The sequence below is a fragment of the Trichoplusia ni genome, chromosome 9, assembly GCF_003590095.1.
Source record: "Trichoplusia ni isolate ovarian cell line Hi5 chromosome 9, tn1, whole genome shotgun sequence".
NCBI lineage: Eukaryota > Metazoa > Arthropoda > Insecta > Lepidoptera > Noctuidae > Trichoplusia > Trichoplusia ni.
The window spans coordinates 15,408,563-15,429,904 of NC_039486.1; the positions used below are offsets into that span (position 1 = coordinate 15,408,563).

Consider the following 21,342-nt stretch of genomic DNA (forward strand, 5'->3'; position numbering starts at 1 on the left):
CGGATGTACTGCTATAAGCTTTTGTTTCAACATTGCGCAGCTGACTTCAGTGTTACTAACAATTTACAGCAATAAAAATAAATTTGATTTAAATACGGTTTAAACTTATTTAACAGTATTAAACTGATTTTTTATAAACAAACAGAAAATATTTAGGTGTAGTTCAAATTAATTATTAAATTGATCATCAGGACAAGATGGAATTATTACATTGGTCATTCATATCGGCTGCTTTTATTCGTTTATTTATTTTCATAATTTACTTAAGTTGTCCTTGAGTGAAACTCTTTTTTTTTAATTGAACACAATTACACTATTGTAATATTTTTGGGTAATTAAATCCATAATAATTACAGTATATTCATAAAAATATAATATCAATATAATATTCGAGCACTTTCACACAACACTAAATAGTTTCAAACTAAGCAGCGCTGGTTTTACGAGTACTACGTTACTACGTAGGTAACTGATAAATATGCTTAAATATAAATACACAAAAAACATGTTGATGCTCATCACAAAACCAATTGTCATGGGTGGGAATCTAACCCATAACGTCCGGTATATTAGTCAGGGCTACTCAAAGGGCTACTACGAGATCTTTGTTGAAAAATGGCTGCTTCTTCTTGGTGTTAAAAACCTTATACTCAAAACTTTGAATAAATTTAAAAAACCATTATTCTGTCTAATTAACAAAAATGTCATTTATTGAATGTCATGTCCATTGTTTATGTCGGTAAAACAGTGGAAAATATTTGTCGCAGCTTCAGCAAAAAAGCGCTTTCTTTAGTAGAAAATTAGAAATCTTTATGTGGAAGCGAAGGATGTATGAGGAAGAAATAAAAGCGCAGACACCGCTGTGCAATTGTTTCTTGTTTTATTAATCACAAAATTGTGTAGTGCTAAACGTCACAACCATAAGGATGGCGGCAGTAGTAGCGAATGGACGTGCTAATTCTGGTGAAGGCAACACACACATGAAAATGAAACAAGAATGTAATGGCTCAGGAGAAAAGTTGCTAAATGGTAAAACGGCCAATCACAAAAATGGTTACGTGAAGTCAACACATTTAAGTCATAGCGACACAGTAAGTAGATTTTCAATTATTTTCATAACCTTCCCAAAATCCTAAGTATTACACGAGTTTTTGCCGGTGCACATAATATGACACGCCCCATAGACTGGCACGGGACGTCAACGACGACGAATAGCTGGTGCAATATTGTGTATTTGATGCTATTAATGCCTGGACTCTCTCATTACAAATTCTATTATTCTAAGTCAAGTCAAGAAAATTATAATTGTGATCAATCTGGATCTATTCTATTTCAATCTTGCTATGTATAACTAGGTATTGAAACTTTTTGGAACTTACAAATAAAAATAGTGCTTCAACATAGAAAATACAGTCATTTGTGTGAACACTAAAAACTGTAGGGATTTTTGGTAATTTATATATTTAAACATGAAACTCAGTATTGACGGTGGTAGTGAAGCTTACCAAGAATAGTGAGGAGAGAGAATACCAAAAATATGGTTTAGTTTTTTTTATTTTTATTACGAATCTACTGTGGTGTGTGTCGGTGGACCTCGGTCTGCCAGAAAGATGAATCTCTATAAATGTAACTGTTCATATTTTCCTAAAGATATGTAATAGTATTTTTATTTTATTTACTAATCTGAATGTTTAATAAATAAATTATAAAAAAAATATGACCATAAGTAGCAGCAGGTATTACTTTTCCATTAAAATTCCTATATGTTTATGAATAATTTACTTGTTTTTCACATTGTCTGGATCATTATTTAACTTCACAATAACAATCTTCTTTGTCTATGCTTTTCTTTTGTTGTTAGCTATTAAATTTATCATTTTGGTGTGAACTTTGAATTATGACAATAAATCAGCATTTGTTCATTATCATTTTTGTACAAGAAGTTTCAACAACACAAGTAAGACTAGCTAATGCAGTTGATACTGAATAATTATGTTACAATAAGTTATATCCACATCCGCTAATTTAAAGATAAATTAAAAAAAAATATTTAGAAGTTGACTATGTTTAACTATGCAAGTATGCACTCACTATTATTCTTGAAATAAATGTGTAATAGTGTTACAAGCAGTAATGCACATACAAAAGTATTACTTCATAAGCACACTTTCAATTTTCAGTGTTAAACCTAAAATATTTGTACGCCTGTCCCGGCTAGACATAGTGGTCAATTCCATTGATGTCACACCTATTTACTACTTATGTTCTATGAATAAAGACTTTGTATTTGTACTCACTCCAATACTACAAGTGAATCACTTTTAACTTATAGTAATCTTTATTAATTTTAATGACTATGATATCATTTTTCAGTGCTATAAATAATATAAACCAATTGAATGCTACAAGTGCAATTAACATAGCAAATGAGTTTTGTTACATCTGCATTGTGAGTTTTGTGATTTATTTGGTTGCGCGGGGATCTCGTCACGCGTCACACATATCGCATTGTTTAGTGGTTGGTGGGCATAATCACACCACTCGTTATCAGCGCAACGCGAGCGTCCTCGACTTGCTTGGCTCAGCGCGCTACGTTTTACTTGCTTGTAGATGGAACCAATTGGTGCGGGGCCTTGACATAAACACGGAGATTGAGGCTAACTACAAATATTTCTAAAAGTTTATTGGTGGATGATGGACATATTATGTATAGGCGAAAATATATCTCGGGCCTTCCCCGACTTTTAATACTAATGCATTGATTGATAAATATATAGTTATGTAACATATAGTTAAGGTTCTGCTAAGCAGTCAGTACCTACAAATACATGGGCTAGCAGTGTAGATTTGAGTTCAATCCAAAAAAATCTGAATAGAGAACAAGCATACTGCAGTAGGACACACAGACAATTCAAACTTCATTCGTTTCTGCGTCGGAGATGGAAAAGAAAGAGTAAAAATTTCGCAATACTACATCACGAGACAGGTAAATAATGAAGGCATTACTCTTTTGTTAGAAAATATGTGGCGAGGAGGGTGGAGGTCTGCCGCTAATGGATTGGTCACAGTACGACACATTCATCGGGTCGTTCGAGAAGTGCACGCTGCTGACGGCGGCGCTCACGCACCTCGGCCTCTACATCCTCATGTTCCTCGGCTTCGTCAACCAGCTGCTGTTTAAGCCTAAGGTCGCCACCGAGAAAAACCGAGAGGTGAGTGCCAAAGAAACAAATATCGTTACTAGCTTTGTCTCACATAAACAACCGATGTTACTTTTTACGTGCGTTGTCAAAGATTATTATTTAGTTTTGCAAGAACGGCGTGGCCTCACCCCACTATTACCACCCACAGCATCCCTCGGCGTGTTGGATCTCGTAGTAATAGCCTCGATGGTACTTAGTGGTAAAATGGTTAATAGATCTTAAATTGCCTATACAATTAAAAGTTACATTGGCCTTGCAATAACAGTCAGCATTTCTTTATGGAGTATTGATGGAATATGACCCAGTGCAGTTCTTTTGGAAAAATTGCCATGTTGAGAAAAGAGTAAAATAGTTTTTGACTAATAACAAATAAACTGTTTTTATAAAATGAAATTTCCCTCTTGACTTTCTGACGTGATTTAAAATTAACTAAGTTGTTATGAACTGCTGGTCGTTTACCGGCTTTCATTATAAACCCATATTGCTGGGTTAAAAAAAAACAAACACCAGAAAATATGACAGATTAAAGTCTTGTTGTGTAGAGGCAGGTCCTACATGCTCAAGCTTGCGATTAAACCAGCCAGTTACAACGCCTGTTATCTGCATCCAGTCTCTATCGTGCTAGCTATAAATTCTCCTAATTTATGGTCTTTATAAATTGGTTTCATTTGCATTTTAATGAATGCTGATAAGTCTTTCATCATTTTCTTATAATTACTCAGTTAAACATGTTTTGTTGTTGTTTCGATTTTTATCTTTCCCTAGAACTAATATTTTTCCACGTATTTAATATAACGTATTCGTGTAGCTAACACTCTGGGAACTTCCCAAAATTGTGGGAAGCCAGTAAGATGTGTCGGAACCAGTACAATGCGGAGCGTTAATAACATGACCGATCGAACCGTGGTGTTATCAGGTCAGAAGTGGTCGGGGCCCGCAGCGCGCGGCTCGTGTTATGTATACCATATATAGCATGAGTCACGCACGCGGCCTGCCGACTGCCGGTGCACTCGGTACACTCGGTACGAGCACGGCGCCGGCGCGCCGCACGCGAGGCTTTCCTTCTGCCTAACGCTACGACGCGCTCGCGCACGCTTATATTGTTGAGGATGGCCATCCTCTACAATATTAGATTTGAATACACAGTATGTTGCGTGGCGGTCGCCTTGTGAAGGTTTAATTAGGTCACGAAAGCGAGACATTCCATTCCATTCCATATGGGCAAAGAGTGTTTAATTTCATTCCAGTTTATATCACACTTTGCATGCCTAATACCAACCTATTGTTAAATCTAAAGACAACCGCTGGCACCGCGTTGCCTTTCATGAAAACTCTTCAATCAGTCTCGCGATAGTGATAGTTCCGTGCAAATTATCAAAAGATTAAAAAAAAGACCTTGTCAACCAATGCTTAACGTTGTTTCTTCTTTTTTAAAGCAACAGTTCTTGAGAAATAATCCGGTGACAGACAGCCAAGTCTTAGTAATAGGGTTCCGTTTTTACCCTTTGGTATGCAGTTGTCCCATTCCTTCCACATTTCCTTGTCGAATGATATGATGTAGTTCCTATGACAAAATGTTGAGTTGGAATTGCAGGTATCGAAAATACACCTACGCGACGCAATCGACGTTATCTTGCCCAGCGTTAAGCGGGCCATTACGCTAATGCTTAGTGTACTATGGTCATCTACACACAAACTCTTAAAACCGCATGGTGTCACAGTCGCCAGTATATTGAGTGATTACTCGGTACATCAGTAATTAACAATGGCAACTGCGAACTGTTGAAAGAATGGTTAACTGCTTGACTGAGCCGTGTATAGCCTGATAGACAAAGAGATAATGCTAATGTAAGGAGTGAGAGATAACGTAAGGAGTACTTGGAGTGAGGTAGCGAGCGTCCAAATCGTATCGTTTGGCGCAGGAAAGGTCTTGGCTGACGGAGGCGGAGAGGGACGAGCGCCCGAATCGATATAAGGCACACATCGGACTAAACTTTATATGGTCTTGGCCTACATTTTTTAATGAGGCTGCGTAAGTAGCTTTTGGCTGGTCGTGCTACGCGAGGAGCACCACTCCCTTTTATATTTTATGGGCTCTTTCTAATTTTAAAACGAACCAAAATGAGTTTTTGTATGAACTACCCAGTAATATACTATTGTTATTAGCATACATATTAGTTCTTCCAGCGATTATAATAGTGAATTTTCATGAATAATAAAATTATAGCAGAACTAAGGCTCGGATATCGGACGCGCGGTAATGGTTTTCTGCCTGTATGCGTAACCTACGCGGAGATTAATATTACTGTTTTATTGGAACATAGTGACGCTGATTGACGGTAAGTGCCATGAAGCAGTTGATTGTTACGAGACTGCTGGCACTCGCTAAAGCTACCGATATACACATCATGTATATTAGTATCACGTTCATTACACGTGGTGTGGGTAGAGTCCGCAGCGAGGCCGAGTCTCCAGTGTACAGAAGCTACGCCACAGAATATAGAATAGTACTAACTAAGCTGAATAGGACAGTTAAATAATAATAATATACGTCTCACTGCTGGGACAGGCCTCTTCCTTTAAAGCAGAGGTTTGTGTTTGGAGCGCCACGCTAGCTCACTATGGTTTGGCAATCACTGATTCCAATATTTGAAATCTGGTTTTACTTCACCGTTTCAACAAACGTTTAGATACGACTTCGGTCAAAACAGGTCATGTGAGTTAAGTAATGGTTATAAAAGGTTGTTGTTATGTAAAATAGACAAAAAATAATAGGTTTATATTATGTTTATTTGAAAGCACGCTGAATTAATATCACCTCATAATTTATTAACATAATCATCATTTATCAGAATTTATTTGAAGTTACTATTTTTGTTGGTGGCCTGTGTTTTTACAAGCTTTTACTGAGTTTAGAATAATACGTACAATTTCCAATATTTAAAATTCAAAAATACGTACAATGCAATTCCGATTGAGCTGATCTGATCCCATAGCAACAGGAACTCCGCTTTACGAGCATTTTCATTCCAAAAATAGCCCGTAAAATTAAGACAGTTTCCACTACAACAATGTCAATAATATTTAACACAGTGCACAGAACAAGATATCCAAACTGTTATATTTAGTGCCTGCAGGGCCGGATCTAGGAGCCCAGGGGCCCCGAGGCAACAAAGGAGTGGGAGCCCCCTTGGTTCAAGTTATTTTCATTCAGTGAAAAATTTATCGAGCTTTTTTTAGATGCATAGTGTCAATAATGTGGGCTTCTACCGTGGACACCGTGGTTTCATATTATTTTTTTATTTCATGGAGAGTACTGGGCCCCTAGTCATAGAGGTGGGCCTCTGATCATAGTGGGCCTCTAGGCACTGGCCTAAAGTGCCTTATGGATAATACGGCACTGAGTGCCTGTCTTGTCATGTGCGATGGACATAAATGTATTGGATACCATACATACAACTAGAATGATGTAAAAGTGAACTTCTGGTCATTGCTACAACTGCACGGCACGAGGAAGGAAATAACAAACTGTGTTTCTGATAATCCATATTAGTTCTACCTTGTATGTCGTAGTACCAATCACTATAATGCGTCCCTTGGTTTTTAGCTTCGACTCGAGCACCTTTTATTCAAGACGTAGAAGTATCCCTTTTCTCAAACTATATATCATTTATATGTACGCATAGTTTATGAGGCTCAGTAATTTCCTACTATATTAAAAGTCAACGTAGTATGAATTGGCGGCTGCCACTTTCCTTATACCATTGTGATGTTATCTATAACAACGTAATTATAATTATCTTATATGAGTCACTTGGCTATTATTGAGTAAAGGCGTTTAATAGTAAATCGACCGAGTAAGTTGATTAAGCGATATACCACACGCTACCTGAGCCATTAAGATATTGCCACAAATCTCCGTGGGATCCGATAAGTATTCGTCATTTTGAGCACTAATATCTCTTTTAAGGACTTTGCTCTATTTACATGTATAATATGTTTTTGATGGTTTTCTGTCTAGCTCCTTTAACTTTAAGAAACTGATTATGTACTGAGAACCGAGAGAACTTCTTTAACTTTGAGTAGATTGGAGATGCGTTAGTACCTCTTAGTAGGTATAGGTCACAAGCCCCCTCTCCTAAACTTTAAAGCTATTAATCTTTGTCAATTCTAGTTTTTCTGAAAAAGGAAAAAATACCTGTCTCATACTTTTCAATCATCTAACTGAGGGAATAATGAGATTTTTCTTTTTATACCCAGTCATCGTTGTAACTTGTAATATTGTACCGAGTGCGATGATGATTATGGTGTGTGTTGTGTTGCAGGGCTACGCGCCGCTGTACGACCCGTTCGAGACGTTTTTCTCGCGCTACGTGTACCGGCGCGTGCGGCACTGCTTCAACCGGCCGATTTGCTCCGCGCCCGGCGCCGAGCTCGTGCTCAAGGAGCGCTGCACCGACGACCGGAACTGGACCTTCCGGTAAACATACCGACCGCAAAGCGTATCTCATACACAATAGTCATCACATACATATTTAATCTCGGAAACGAACCTGACATAATGTGCCCTCACAGCTTTTAACAATACTTAAAGATGGGATTACTTTTAAACTCATTTGTATTATAATATAAAATCATTTTTAACGTCGATCGTGGCTTAAATAAATGCTACCCACCTACCATTTCTTTCAGTACTAAAACTAATCTAACAATAAAAATCACACCATTGTAAAATATTACAAACGAAGCGATTGCATTGGTCAATCTGATTTCCCTGATCGTTGTTATTTTTTAGTTTGTATCGTTATCGAATTAATTAATTTATCATTTATTCAATAATTTGGCATCCAACTCGAGTTACAGCTGCTTAGAAAATATAGCATTTGGAAGGAAACACGATGTCTTGTCGTTTGTTGTGGGCTCTGATAGCTGGTACATATGCAGGTTCACGGGCGTGGAGCAGCGCTGCATCAACCTAGGCTCGTACAACTACCTGGGGTTCGGGGAGGGCGCGGGCGGCTGCACGCAGCGCGGCGTGCGCGAGGCCGTGCGGCGCTACGGGCTGGCGGCCTGCTCGTCGCGCGCGGAGCTGGGCTCCAGCCAGCTGCACCGGGAGCTGGAGGAGACCACGGCGCGCTTCCTGGGCGTGGAGGCCGCGCTCGTCGTGGGCATGGGCTTCGGCACCAACACGCTGGGGCTGCCCGGCCTGCTGGGCCCCGGCACGCTGGCGCTCAGCGACCAGAACAACCACGCCTCGCTCATCCTGGGCCTGCGCCTGGCGCGCGCCGCCGTGCGCGTGTTCCGCCACAACGACGTGCGCCACCTCGAGCAGCTCGCGCGCGCCGCCATCGCCGAGGGCCGCTGGCGCAACATCGTCATCGTGAGTGTCCCTCCTCCCCCGCCCGCCCTCGAGGGTCCCCACCCCCGCCCCACTGACCGCAGCACGCCCCCCGCAGGTGGTGGAGGGCGTTTACAGCATGGAGGGCTCCATCGTGCCGCTGGCCGCCATCGTGGCGCTGAAGAAGCGGCTGGGCCTGCAGCTGTACCTGGACGAGGCGCACTCGGTGGGCGCGCTGGGCCCCAACGGGCGCGGCGTGACGGAGCTGGCCGGCGTGAGCCCGCGCGACGTGGACGTGCTCATGGGCACCTTCACGAAGAGCTTCGGCGGGGCGGGCGGCTACATCGCGGGCAGCGCGCGCCTGGTGCGCTGGCTGCGCGCGCACGGCCACGCGCACAGCTACGCGCACGCTATGGCGCCGCCCGTGGCCATGCAGATCCTGTCCGCCATGCGCCTGCTCGACACGCCCGCCGGCCGCCAGCGCGTGCAGACCTTGCGCGAGAACACACACTACTTCAGGACACAGTCAGTCATCCTTCTCACTATTCATCGTTTTGAAACAATTTGTCCGTTCTTGAAGGAGCAATTTTCTGAATCAACTATTTTTATAGTGGGATGTACGATGTTAATCATTATTCTGTAAATTTTTTTAGGGCATCTGTGAAAGTTGGGTATAGGGTTATTTTTAACGACCAGCCATAAGAATTAGAGAGTGATTGAAAAGTATAAAAAGGATATATTATATTACAAATTTATAACTGACTAGCTGTTGCCCGCGACTTCGTCCGCGTGGTTAGAAGATATAAGTTATGATTTATACCTGCCCTATTTTTTCACATTTTCCATTGTATCTTCGCCCCCATTAGTCGCAGCGTGATGGTATATAGCCTACAACCTTCGTCGATGAATGGTCTATTCAACACAAAAAACAAAACAATTTGGACCCGTAGTTCCTGAGATTAGCGCGTTCAAACAAACAAACCAACTCTGCAGCTTTATATATTAGTATAGATGAAAAAATACTTTTTAAAATGTCGTTAATAGTTATGACGCCATAGGCACACTTCCTAAGCAGCTTATAATAAATTGCCTACCTAGTTCCGTATTTACTTTAGCCTTTGTACCGGGCCGATTTTACTATCAGTATTAATTAATTAAAAAATATGTTTTTATTTTAATAAAGTATCCATACTTTCGATATTTTAACTCGGGGAACAGAGGTAAACAAGCCTTACCCTACTATTGATTCAAAAATATTTGACATAAACTGGCTGAAAATATTTGTAAAGTAACCATGTGCTGAAATAAACATAAGGCTAATTTTGATCTAAATTGAAAAGAAATGTGTTTACATGTATTATTATTATGAGGATATACAGAAGGCGCGCCCGTGTGCAGGTTGCGCGAGATGGGCGTGGTGACGTTCGGGCACGAGGACTCGCCCGTCGTGCCCATGCTGGTGTACACGTTCAGCAAGATGGCGGCCACCGTGGAGCGGCTCACGGCGCAGGGCGTGGCCACCGTCGGCGTCGGCTTCCCCGCCACGCCGCTCAACAAGGCGCGCATACGGTACCTGTCTGACCGATGGCTGCACTAGCGCAGTTTTATTTGAATATGCCTTATTTCCTATACTTGCTTCCGTAGTAGATGTAGGCCGTGACTATAGCGCTAAGGTGTTGTGGCAGGTTCTGCCTGTCGGCGTCGCACTCGCGCGAGCAGCTGGCGGCGTGCGTGGCGGCAGTGCGCGTGGTGGCGGACGAGCTGGGCCTGCGCTACTCGCGCCGCCGCTAGCGCCCGCGCGCTCTCCACACCTCCTACTTGTTATTTATTGTATATCACTTATACGCAATAAATTATTTTCTCACAATAATTCTTTTTTTCTACTTTGCGTAACATATTTAATAAACAGTGATATTGTTTTATTGAATCCCATATGCTGACCGCTCCGATAACTCGACTTATAACGGCTATTCTCGATTAAGTAAGCCAGTATAATTAATAATTTATCGGTAACCTAACCTTTAAATCATAATGTAGTCCACTTATATGAACGTGACATTTCGACATTACATCCATTTGATTTATTTGTTTACACACTAATCTGGTATGTTCTTTTATCATTGCCTACCTACGCATCACACCTATTCATCAAATACTGATATGCAGTTCGCTAATACACTGAAAATATACAGTGTATTAGCGAATATACCAGTACAGACAGTTATTCATGCAACATACTTTATTTTTTTTTCATTTGTGACGGTTTCAACATACGCTCACACACACAACGGACCCAGTGATACTGTCCTAGTTTTTTGTCATTCGGCAGGTTGCTATCAGTAAGTTTGATGTAAATGATAGCTGATAAAAATGATAATGTTCGAGTATTATTAATTTCAGCTTGTTACGCTAATGTAGACTTATATTATGATATATGAACAACAATTTTAGTCTAAATAACAAACTTTGTGTTTGTTTGAGTATTGTTTCCCAGTCTAAAAAACTATTTAGACATGGATTGTTGGGAAGCTAGGAACTGCGCGTCTTTAACATAATAAACACAAGTAGGCACTTAGAGCTCACAGAAGGCTTGTTGGGGTCGCATTCAGCAGTATGTAGCGTATATGGGTGAGTGATTCACATATCCGTATCTATACACTGTAACGTGGAGATATGGCTGATAAGGGCCGTGTGGCGGCGGGCGCGCTAGTGTCGTGCCCAGCCATGCCGCGTGCGCTGCCGCCGCTGCTGCTGCTGCTGCTGGCCGGGGCCGCGGCCGGACAAAACCAAAGCATCTCCGTTGTATACAAGCAGTAAGAACTTTACTTATCACCGTGATCGAACAGCTAGAAGTTATAAAGTATGAGTAATCGTGCCTCGTCGAGATATCTCAGTGAACGCCAAGGGCCGTTATTCCTTGACATTCCTGCAACAAAATTAACTAATTGAGAGTTACGCTTAAACACTTTAAACTTTAGCCTGTTCAGATACAGTATCAATCCTCTATTGGAGACATTCTAATGAATTCCTAAATGTATGCGCAAACGCAATGCTATTCTCCAATTTCATACTTTGATGATAATGTCATCGGGTATGAAAATAAATCTAAACTACTATCTTATTTTTTCCTATTATCTTTAGAACGATATCTTTTGAAGAGTCAGACAATCAGCCACTTTCACCCGTCTGAATATAAGTAAATTTGTTTAGGTTGATGTTCGAGGAACCGTACGAGCTGGTGGTGAACGCGTCCGTGGAGTACATCCTGCCATTCGTGCCGGTGAGTGCGCGCCGCACAATGCTTCCAGGCTTCTGGACTTCTGGAGTAAAAATGAAACTAAGAGTGTTATTGCCAAAGTTGACGAGTTGTTTTTGTCGTACCGAAATCAGTCTGTGCATGTATTCAGTGGGCAGTATTATAATGCAGTTTTTTCTCGTTCATGTATCACGCGTCAACGATACTGCTGTGTGGCCTAATGCCGTTTGCGTTCTATCGCCCGCAGAGCCCGAACCAAGCGCTGTGGCCCATCCGGGTGAAGGTGAGCACGAGTGACGGCGACGTCGCGCGCCCGCTGCTCATTACTGCCAGGCGGAGAATAGGTAACATACACGTTTTTGGTTACTTCCACGCCATATCTGCGTAGGTTTTCTGGGATATAAAGGTACGGTTTGCACCTTACTCTATGCATATGTATTATGCACATATCGTCGTTACAATCACGCCATCTGTCTACAAACCCCATAACGAAAAACCATGATTATAATACCTACGAAATAGACAAAAGTGACAGACAAAAAATGACTAGACAACATTATTGTAAAACCGCTAGGTCTGTATCTGTCTGACAAAAAAAAACCTTCAAGTGTGAAATACTTTCTTGTCTGTTGTCAAAATTTGCTATGACTGATCACATATATATAGTTTCGCATTATTAATATTTCTTAGGAAGCGGTGAAGATTTTGCGAAACTGGGTGCTGTCCAATGTAATTTGACCTTCAAAAATTACATGATGCTGTAGGAAAAACACTAACATCTACATACATGAAAAATTGTTAAGGATGAACAACTCTTTTCACCTAGGGTATAATATAGAAAGTAGACGATTCATAGACCTACTAAAAAATCATATAACATTTCATAAAAATCGGTCAAGCCGTTTCGAAAGAGTATGGTGACATTTTAAGAACAGGTACCTACTGGATCGGAACCTTCCGTACGCGAGTACTACTCGCACTTGGCCAGTTGTTTTATGTGCGTGTATGTGAGTCAATAATCTGGCTTTGTTGTGTGACTCATGTACTGAGATTACTTAGTTACTTATCTGAAATCATATCTAAGTAAATTGGGTACGGCCTGACTAGACAATAACGAAAATACACATGTTACGTTCAGATTCAGACGTTCGGCATACTTCGGCTACGAAAAAATTGTATTGTGTATTTATGTATTTTGTTTATTTCTTTTACATATATCCATTATTTCTTCATGTACTTTGGATTGCTCGTGTCTGTTCTTGTAAGAGCAGGGATGGATATTGTCTGGCCCAACACATTTTAGCTTAAAGTTCTCATACCTCTGCATTTTGGAGCTGCTAGGGGCCGACCACCAAGTCTTAAAGTACTTTTAGTTAGAATTATCTTTTAGTTAGTTTATAGTATTTTAATAAACGTTAAACATCCTGGAATAAACTCAACTACCTACCAAAGTAGTTAATGATGGAATTTATAGTTTCTATATTTATCGTAGTTGCAGAGCTTGATTGCTTAAAAAGATAGCAAGTGTTATATGCAAATAACGTCGCGGGTACAGCTTGTTATCTAGCTAACCATCAATAGTTATTTCCACTTGCTTCAATTTTCTAAGAGTTAAGATTTTGTGAAGTTTTGTTGTCTTATTATATGACTTCATTTCCTTCACAATGGGCTCCAATAAAGCATCTCAATCTGACGCTTTTCCATGTCCAGCTGTGATTCCTGATGGGAAGCAAAATTAACATTACTCTAATTTATATATTCAGTGTAAGTATACTTAAACAATTTCGTCAAGAAACTAGTAACGTCAAGTATTTTTTTTATTAAATCCCAACAAACGGTGTCTAAATTGGTTAGATGGTACTTACTATAGGACATAGGTAACTGTTATCTCAGACTGATGAAAACTGGTAATCCATTAACATTTATTTTTACAGAAATGTTATTTGCGTAACAAGAAACATGGTCATTTTCTGAAAACTTGAGACTTCGTCGACCTTAATTGAAGTAAATTGTTTAGCTAGCTATAACGTAAGTAGTTTGGACGGCCACGGGTGAGGTATAAAGGCGCGGTGGTTGTCCGCAGGAGCGACGACATGGCAGCTGCCGTACCGCACGGAGGACTCCGAGCTGTTCTCGCTGGAGCGCACGCTGTGCCCCGACGCGGCGGCGCAGCCCGGCGCGCTGCTGGGGGACTGCGGTGCGACCTGCCGCGCTGGAAGCGGCTCGTGCTGCTCGGCTTAATGTTGCCTAATGATTGCTCTTAAAAACCACTGTAAACTAAATTGTCGTATTATCTCCACAGATGATGAATCGTATGGCCAAAAAGGGTTCTCGTTGCACATCGGATCGTCTTGTGCGTCGTCGGCGACCGTTCACGTATTCGCTAGCTTTGCTCGCGACTTTCATATGTCTCTAGATTCTCCTACAGTTGTGAATATTGTTCAGGTACATGACATTAATCGTTATTGTAATATCAGATATATAGTTCGCGTGTATATCATTGGGCAGTATTGGTGTGTGTGCAGGGCGCGCCGCAGGTGAGCCAGTTCTCGTGGCTGCCGGGACAGCGCAGCGTGCGGCTCGTGGCCAGCGCGGACGACGACGTGTGCGCCACCGTCGCCGTGCAGAACTACACGGTCACTCCCTGATACCTGATACAGGAATTCTAATAATCAGTGATAGCCTAGTGGTATGACCGTTGGACTACCAAGTCGAAGGCCGTAGGTTCGAATCCCGGTACGAACTAATGTCTTCAGAGGTGTTGAATTCTGAGGTCAAAGAACCTTGCCTCTAGATATGTTTCGCATACGACGTATCTTGTATTGATTTAGCTTCAATTCTGCCTCAACCATACTAATATCTATAATCTATATTCAAATTGTATCTTGAATTCAATGCCAACCTTTAACTCGATGCTTGCCATTTGAAAAAGCTTGAATGTTTCAGTGTCCAATTAGTGAGACTTTGGAGGAAATAGAAACCTCCACGCTGCGGATGACGGTGCTGCGGTCAGGCGGCATGCAGCTCTCGGTAATATGCTGACCAATGTAGAAACTAATTTTTTTTTATAATCACAGAACTTGCTCTTACCTAACATGCTAGGTTTCTGTATGCGTATAATTGTTTATTTTACTCTAGAGTCTAGAAGATAATTTGTGCACCAATAACTTAAGAGCTCAGCAGTCAACATGTTGTAATGTAGATGAGGTATTTGTAAGAAGGTAATACGTATGACATCGCGCCAAAGATCTCGTCGACATGCTTTTTGAAGTACTACATGTGCTGAAACGCGTTATGTAAAGAAATATCCCAAAAATACTGTTTATCTTATAGATTGTCACTAGACCGTGAACAGCAGCTTAATATTCGAGACATTTATTTCCGAAACGTTTGTTACTTCTGTTATTCCTTATCATTTGTGGATGACTAGCGTCATAAGTGAGTCTTCTGTCGACCGATTCGAAAAGGTGGTCATTAGTGGTTGACGTTGGATATTTGAGCAGTGAGATTAAAGTGTGGTGGTCGTCCGGCAGCGGAGCTTGTACCCGCTGGGGTTCTACGTGGTGTCGGTGGTGCGCGACTCGGAGGTGGCGTGCAGGGGCGCGGAGGCGGCGGCGGGCGGGGGCGGGGGCGCGGGCGCGGGCGGGCTGTGGGCGCGCGCGCTGCTGGGCGCGGGCCCGCCGCCGCCCGCGCGCCGCCCGCCGCGCGCCAAGACGCTGACGCTGCGCCTGCGGCCCGCGCTGTCGCTGGCGCAGTACTACGTGGGCGCGGGCGTCACGCTGGCCGTGTTCGCGCTGTTCTACGCGGGCTTCGGCGCGCTGGTGCTGGCGCAGCGCCTGCCGCGCTGGAAGCGGCTCGTGGCGCCGCGCGCCGTGCTGGCCGCCGACACCAGTCAGTGCGCTCACAGTTCACCCTTCTCTTGGTCGCGTGTCGTCTTCTAGAGCTTAACAAGTGCACCTCGCGCTGTTCCCAGGGCCGGAGGACGCTTCCAGCGGGGCCGGGCGCGGCGACCTGCACGACGCCATGTCGCTGTCTCCGCCGCGCCGTCGCAGGGATTCCAGTTGGTTTTCATCGTTTAATATACTCTCACTCTCTATCTTAATCGCTTTATAATCAGTGTGACCAATGTACCTACGTACAAATACCTAATACAAAAAATCTTTAGTTTGAATCCTTAATTGAAAATCGCAAAGCATTGAACATTTCTAACTGAAAAGTTTTAGCTGTGTCTTAATATTTTCGTAGGCCCACAGAGACACCGCTTAAATGGTGAATAAATGATAAAATGTAACTGAGTGAAGCATGTGTTGCACAGCGGCCACGTTCGACAGCAGCGACAACAGCGACTCGGAGTCGGAGAGCGACGGGCGCACCACCTGCGAGACGCTGGCGCCGCCGCCGCCGCCGGTACGGTCACGTGACTAATATTTCATTATTGTTCTGTATTATCAATTTTACTATTTACTACATTCTTAGTTATAAATAACACAATCCTGCGATTTGACTAGGTTTAGAACTTTAGACTATGTTTTTACCTGACATATTTTGTCGTGCTACTGGCGGTGTCGGGTTGTGCTGCTTCTTCAAAAATTTGAGAGCAAGCTTAAAAATAATTACCTAGACGTGTAAAAAAAGTGTTAACCTTAATCCTTTTTGTAGAATAAACCATTTCATCCGCTAGCTTGAATAACTTAACATCCAAAACATCACCAAACTAATGAAAGTCTATTTTCTTTTAATTGCAGCAAAACGGAGGAGTGTTTAGGTCGGTGGAAGACGAGATACACGTGGATAGTGTAGATAGCGAGAGAGTTGCTGCTGGCGAGGGCCCGGCTGAGGCTCCGGGCCGGGGCGCGGCGGGGGTCGCGGCGGGGGCGGGGGGCGAGGCGGGGGGCGAGGCGGGGGGCGAGGCGGGGGCGGGGGGCGAGGCCCCGGCGCGGCCCTTCGGGCTGCCGGCGCGGCTGCGCGTGGCGGCGCTGGCGCGGCGGCGCGAGCGCACGCTTAAGGCGCGCTCCGACCGCTACCTGTACACACTCTACACCGTGGGGCTATTCTACCTGCTGCCCGTCGTGCAGTTCGTGGTCGCCTTCCAAGTTGTCAGTACCTAATATACACCATAAGCCCTCCCATATTTGTTAAAGCGGCCAGCTGGCTGCCGCCGGCACCACTGGCCTGGCTGACGCGCTCGGGTGTCGCAGATCCTGAACGTGTCGGGCTCGCTGGACCTCTGCTACTACAACTTCCTGTGCGCGCACCCGGCGGGCCGGCTGTCCGACTTCAACCACGTGTTCTCCAACGCCGGCTACTTGCTGCTGGGCGCGCTCTTCATGCTGCAGGTCAAGCGCCGCAAGATGCGCCGCAAGAGGAAGCCGAGGGACGAGGTCAACTTCCGCTGTCTGTTCGCTCATCTCACATGACCAATTCAAATTTTTTGTTTAGGGTTGTGTCATTATTATAACACATACCCATATTTATTCAAATTTGAACATTGTTATAAAATACTAACTGATATAATATTTTGTAATGAACATAGTTTATTAAAAGCTAAAATTGTAGTTCTTACAGCAGGGTGAGTTGAGTTTCGGTAAAAGAAAAATAAATAACCTCAAGCAACTGTAATAATCTGATTGATTGTGTAGGAGTACGGCATCCCGGCGCACTACGGGCTGCTGTCTTCGCTGGGCGCCGCCATGATGATGGTGGCGCTGCTGTCCGCCACCTACCACATCTGCCCCAATCAGCTTAATTTCCAGTTCGGTAAGAGTCCCGACCCGCTCCCCTCTCCCCGCTCCCCGCTGCCCTACTGACGCGTGCTTGTCTGCAGACACGGCCTTCATGTACGTGCTGTCGGTGCTCAGTATGGTGAAGATCTACCAGTCGCGGCATCCCGACATCAACGCCCGCGCTCACGCTACTTTCGGCGTGCTCGCTGTGCTCATAGCGCTCGGTAAGTAATAGTATTTGTATATTCCGTGCAAAGTGAGTACTTGAATATTGACGCGTCGATGTGTGTTCCTCGGCAGTGGTGTGGGGCGTGCTGGGCGGCGGGCCGCTGTTCTGGAGCGTGTTCACGGTGCTGCACGTGTTCACGTTCCTGCTGCTGTCGCTGCGCATCTACTACGTGGGACAGTTCAGGCTGGGTGAGTATCGCCTGCGCACGGCCCCGACGCCGCCCCGCGAGGCCCCGGACGCGGCTGGCTTACGGTGTGCTTTGCAGAGGCGGCGGCGCTGGCCGAGGCGGCGCGCGACCTGGCGGCGCCGGCGAGGGGCCGCAGCCCGCTCTACACGCCGCGGCTCATCATGCTGCTCATCGCCAATGCCGTCAACTGGGGCTTCGCCCTATACGGGTACGTACCTCTCTTGGTGCTTCGCACTTCCGTAGTCTGCCTAGGACTTCAGTATTCTCAGAAAGTTTTCGGGCTATCCCTAACAATACGCGTGAGTAAACAATTATGAATCTCCCCCACGATACTGATAATTGCAATAATAAAATGATTATTAATTAGTGACATAAAACAAAAAGTCAATACTCTTTGTTGTAATTTACTGAAATAAGTTATAGTAGCAATGCGGTAATAGTGTGTCGGTTCGCTCAGGCTGTTCACTCAGAGCGTGGACTTCGCGGGGCACCTGCTGAACGTGCTGCTGAGCAACACGCTGATGCACATGACCTTCTACATCACCATGAAGCTGCTGCACGGCGAGCGGCCGCGCTGGTACTCGTGGACGTTCTTGGCGCTGGCGGCGGCGGCGTGGCTGCCGGCGCTCTACTTCTTCGTGTCGGGCAGCACCAGCTGGTAGGTGTGGTCCCGCGCACCCGCGCCCCGCGCCCCCGCGCCCACGTCTACTCGCGCCGCTCCTAACCTCTCTGTTCCCGTCGCAGGTCCACGACGCCGGCGCTCTCTCGGCAGCGCAACCACGAGTGCCTCCTGCTGCAATTCTACGACTCGCACGACTTGTGGCACATCCTGTCCGCCGTCGCTCTCTATTTCTCGTTCAACGTTTTGCTCACATGGGACGATGGCCTTTCCGCCGTCAAACGAACAGACATCGCAGTATTTTAATTTTTATCAATAAAAGCTTTAATGTTGAAAACACCTGTTCTTTTTATTATTAAGTATATTTTCGATGCACAGTTTATTTTCTATGTTACTTCTGCTGTTCTAATATTTTAATACCTGCTGCCGCTCCCTTATCACAGACACACACACACATGCACACTGGTACTTTTTCAGACCCGGTGGCAATCCTCGTGGATTTTTTCCCTGAGACAATATTTGCCCTGTTGTAAGCCAGTATTCTACCACGTAAAACTGCCGGGGACCTTAATCAATCCCTGTATTCGGAGTCAATGTTAATATGGAATCAATTCATTAAACTTCATCCAGTCAGAAAATTGAATGATTTTTAATTTTTATACGTCGTCCAATACATATATTACTCTACTCTTTGAAAGTTTCCTTGGCGCTTGGCGCTAATTTGAGTCACATTCCTCAACACTTTCCTGAAGTGCGACTCGAGATTGCGGAGCTGAAAGATGGCAACAGAGTTCTAGTTGTTAATAGAGTGATATTTGAGAAAAACTTCAAACTCAGTTGCTACCTCCATATCCGCAGCATTCATGAGTGGAACTTATTATATTCCATGTGGTTTGAGTTTTGTTAAATATTTTTCTTCTCAAACAAGGCTTCTTATTTACACCCATATTTCATTTCAGTACGTTCATTTTGAAATGCTTATTTCTTTAATAACGCCACAAATAAACTATCAGGACACATTGATTGCCATTGGTACAATCAATAGGAAGTTCTAAATGGAAATCTTTAATACTTCTGAATAATATTACAACTAGAACTGAACAAGAATAAAAAAAATATATTCATAAAATTTTAATTATAACTTCTGTAAAAGAAGCTGCAAGATTGAACGAAACGAAACGTTAAATGTCAGTGACACAGTGACGTCACGTCAGCGAATGTCGCGTTCTCATTATTTTTATTTCGCAATCTTGTGAATATCAGCATACATTTTTGTTTTGTGTCAATAAGATATATTTTATGTTGTAATAGAAATCTCAGATATGGATAATCAATACTATTACAAGCTTATGGCAAGTTATTTATCTAAGCGGAACTGTGACGAGTCATTCATGAGATATTTTTTCGGAAAGAATTCGCTTAAAAAGACACCTGAAGAATTAGAACGCGCCGATGAGAGAAAACGCAGACTACAACGAGAAAGATCACGTCGTTATCGTGCTTTAAAAAACGCACGACGGCAACACGAGGGCGGCGGGAGCGGTGGTGGCAGGGACAGCACCGACGGTGACGCGTCGCGCTCTAAGTCTCGCTCGCTCATCCTCGAGGAAGAGTTTAGTGACGGGGACGAGCCGCCAACGCTGTGCGACCTCAGCTACGACGACAAGTGGCGAGAACGCGCCGTCGGCTCGGACTGCGCCTCCGACGAAAACTCTGCGCAGTCGGCCGCTGAGCTGAAGGAGGCGGCACTCGCAGGCGATGCAGCGCTCAGCCTACGGGAGTTCCTCAGCTCGCCCAACGCCGAGCTGGACTATCCTACGGTGCACAGCCTCATGTTCCACTGGCTGCAGACGTAACACTACCATTCCCACTCCACACTAAGCTGCAATTATCATTTCATCACGATTGGCTAAACTGTATGATTTTGAAAAGGTTATCGGAATCCAGCTCTGTACACTATATTTCAGTGAGTGGTCCCATAATTCTGGGTATGCAAGCAGGCCACAATGTATTGATATGAAATTCTAAGTTATTTTTTGGTACAACTGTGAGTGTGGTAGTTTTACACAGTTATACATATCAGAATGCTGCTGCTTTATGGTTAGAATTATTGTTGAAATGTGTTGAGAAAACCGTCCTGCTATGAGTTATTGACTAAGTAGCTTAGTTAGTAGTATAATGTGTACTTTTGACTGTAGAAAGATAATAAGTAATGGGTCAGGGTGGACATAAATGCTAAAAAGTAAAGATGTAAGATTGATTTTATAAGTGTGTTGGTTTTCTATGAGGGGCTGCTTCACTTGGCTACACACAACACCTGTGGTTATTATTTACATCATAATATTTTACTCAAGCAAATTTAATTTGATGGTTTAAAATTCAATTAAATCCCATATTTAGTGGCTGATGTATCTTAACTGTTAGCATTGTATTAAATGCAAAGTTATATCATCAAATTATGCTGAGACACTAACTTTCATTACGTCCCATTGAATAAAGTAACATGCCTGTGGTATTTAGTCAACAAGGGGTAATCGATTTTGATTAGTGTGTTATGGAATCATCATATCATTTTACCATGATAAGCCACAGTTATATTTTGGTTTAACATTTTGCCAATAAGATATGAGTTAAAGAAAGTTAGTGGTCATTCTATCATTAGCACATATAATTAAACTAGAACATGCCAACAAAAGTGGCTACCAATGTGAATGATAGAGTTCAGATTGAGCTGTGCAGATGTTGGGCAGATTGGCATCATACCGAGCAGCTCATAGAAACATAGAG

At 43.4% G+C, this 21,342-nt stretch overlaps 2 protein-coding genes across 2 annotated transcripts; both read left to right on the top strand.

The window, feature by feature from the left end:
* The first annotated feature begins 745 nt into the window (after positions 1–745).
* LOC113497126 (serine palmitoyltransferase 2) lies at positions 746–10,411 on the top strand. Its single transcript, XM_026876516.1, has 7 exons — positions 746–1,091; positions 3,018–3,212; positions 7,529–7,683; positions 8,148–8,583; positions 8,660–9,066; positions 9,940–10,110; positions 10,227–10,411. Exons 1-7 carry the CDS (start codon positions 927–929, stop codon positions 10,330–10,332), a joined length of 1,635 nt encoding a protein of 544 aa, XP_026732317.1. The 5' UTR covers positions 746–926; the 3' UTR covers positions 10,333–10,411.
* Positions 10,412–11,175: 764 nt separating this feature from the next.
* On the top strand, positions 11,176–18,894 carry LOC113497451 (SID1 transmembrane family member 2-like). The gene is made up of 18 exons (XM_026877005.1): positions 11,176–11,354; positions 11,752–11,821; positions 12,045–12,141; positions 13,881–13,994; positions 14,100–14,242; positions 14,323–14,433; positions 14,744–14,827; positions 15,331–15,688; positions 15,771–15,857; positions 16,113–16,204; positions 16,543–16,893; positions 16,996–17,178; positions 17,437–17,554; positions 17,622–17,744; positions 17,821–17,937; positions 18,015–18,144; positions 18,394–18,594; positions 18,681–18,894. The coding sequence occupies exons 1-18, from the start codon at positions 11,215–11,217 to the stop codon at positions 18,859–18,861; spliced, it is 2,700 nt and encodes an 899-aa protein (XP_026732806.1). The 5' UTR covers positions 11,176–11,214; the 3' UTR covers positions 18,862–18,894.
* Positions 18,895–21,342: the final 2,448 nt, after the last annotated feature.

What these genes read in the sequence shown, in the direction of transcription:
- LOC113497126 (XM_026876516.1), top strand. Translation starts at nt 927, where the DNA reads ATGGCGGCAGTAGTAGCGAATGGACGTGCTAATTCTGGTGAAGGCAAC. An exon ending in ATTTAAGTCATAGCGACACA is followed by an intron (nt 1,092 to 3,017) that starts GTAAGTAGATTT and finishes CTCTTTTGTTAG; the next exon opens with AAAATATGTGGCGAGGAGGG. An exon ending in GCTGGCGCAACATCGTCATC is followed by an intron (nt 8,584 to 8,659) that starts GTGAGTGTCCCT and finishes CGCCCCCCGCAG; the next exon opens with GTGGTGGAGGGCGTTTACAG.
- LOC113497451 (XM_026877005.1), top strand. Translation starts at nt 11,215, where the DNA reads ATGGCTGATAAGGGCCGTGTGGCGGCGGGCGCGCTAGTGTCGTGCCCA. An exon ending in ACATCCTGCCATTCGTGCCG is followed by an intron (nt 11,822 to 12,044) that starts GTGAGTGCGCGC and finishes TATCGCCCGCAG; the next exon opens with AGCCCGAACCAAGCGCTGTG. An exon ending in GTGTCGGGCAGCACCAGCTG is followed by an intron (nt 18,595 to 18,680) that starts GTAGGTGTGGTC and finishes TTCCCGTCGCAG; the next exon opens with GTCCACGACGCCGGCGCTCT.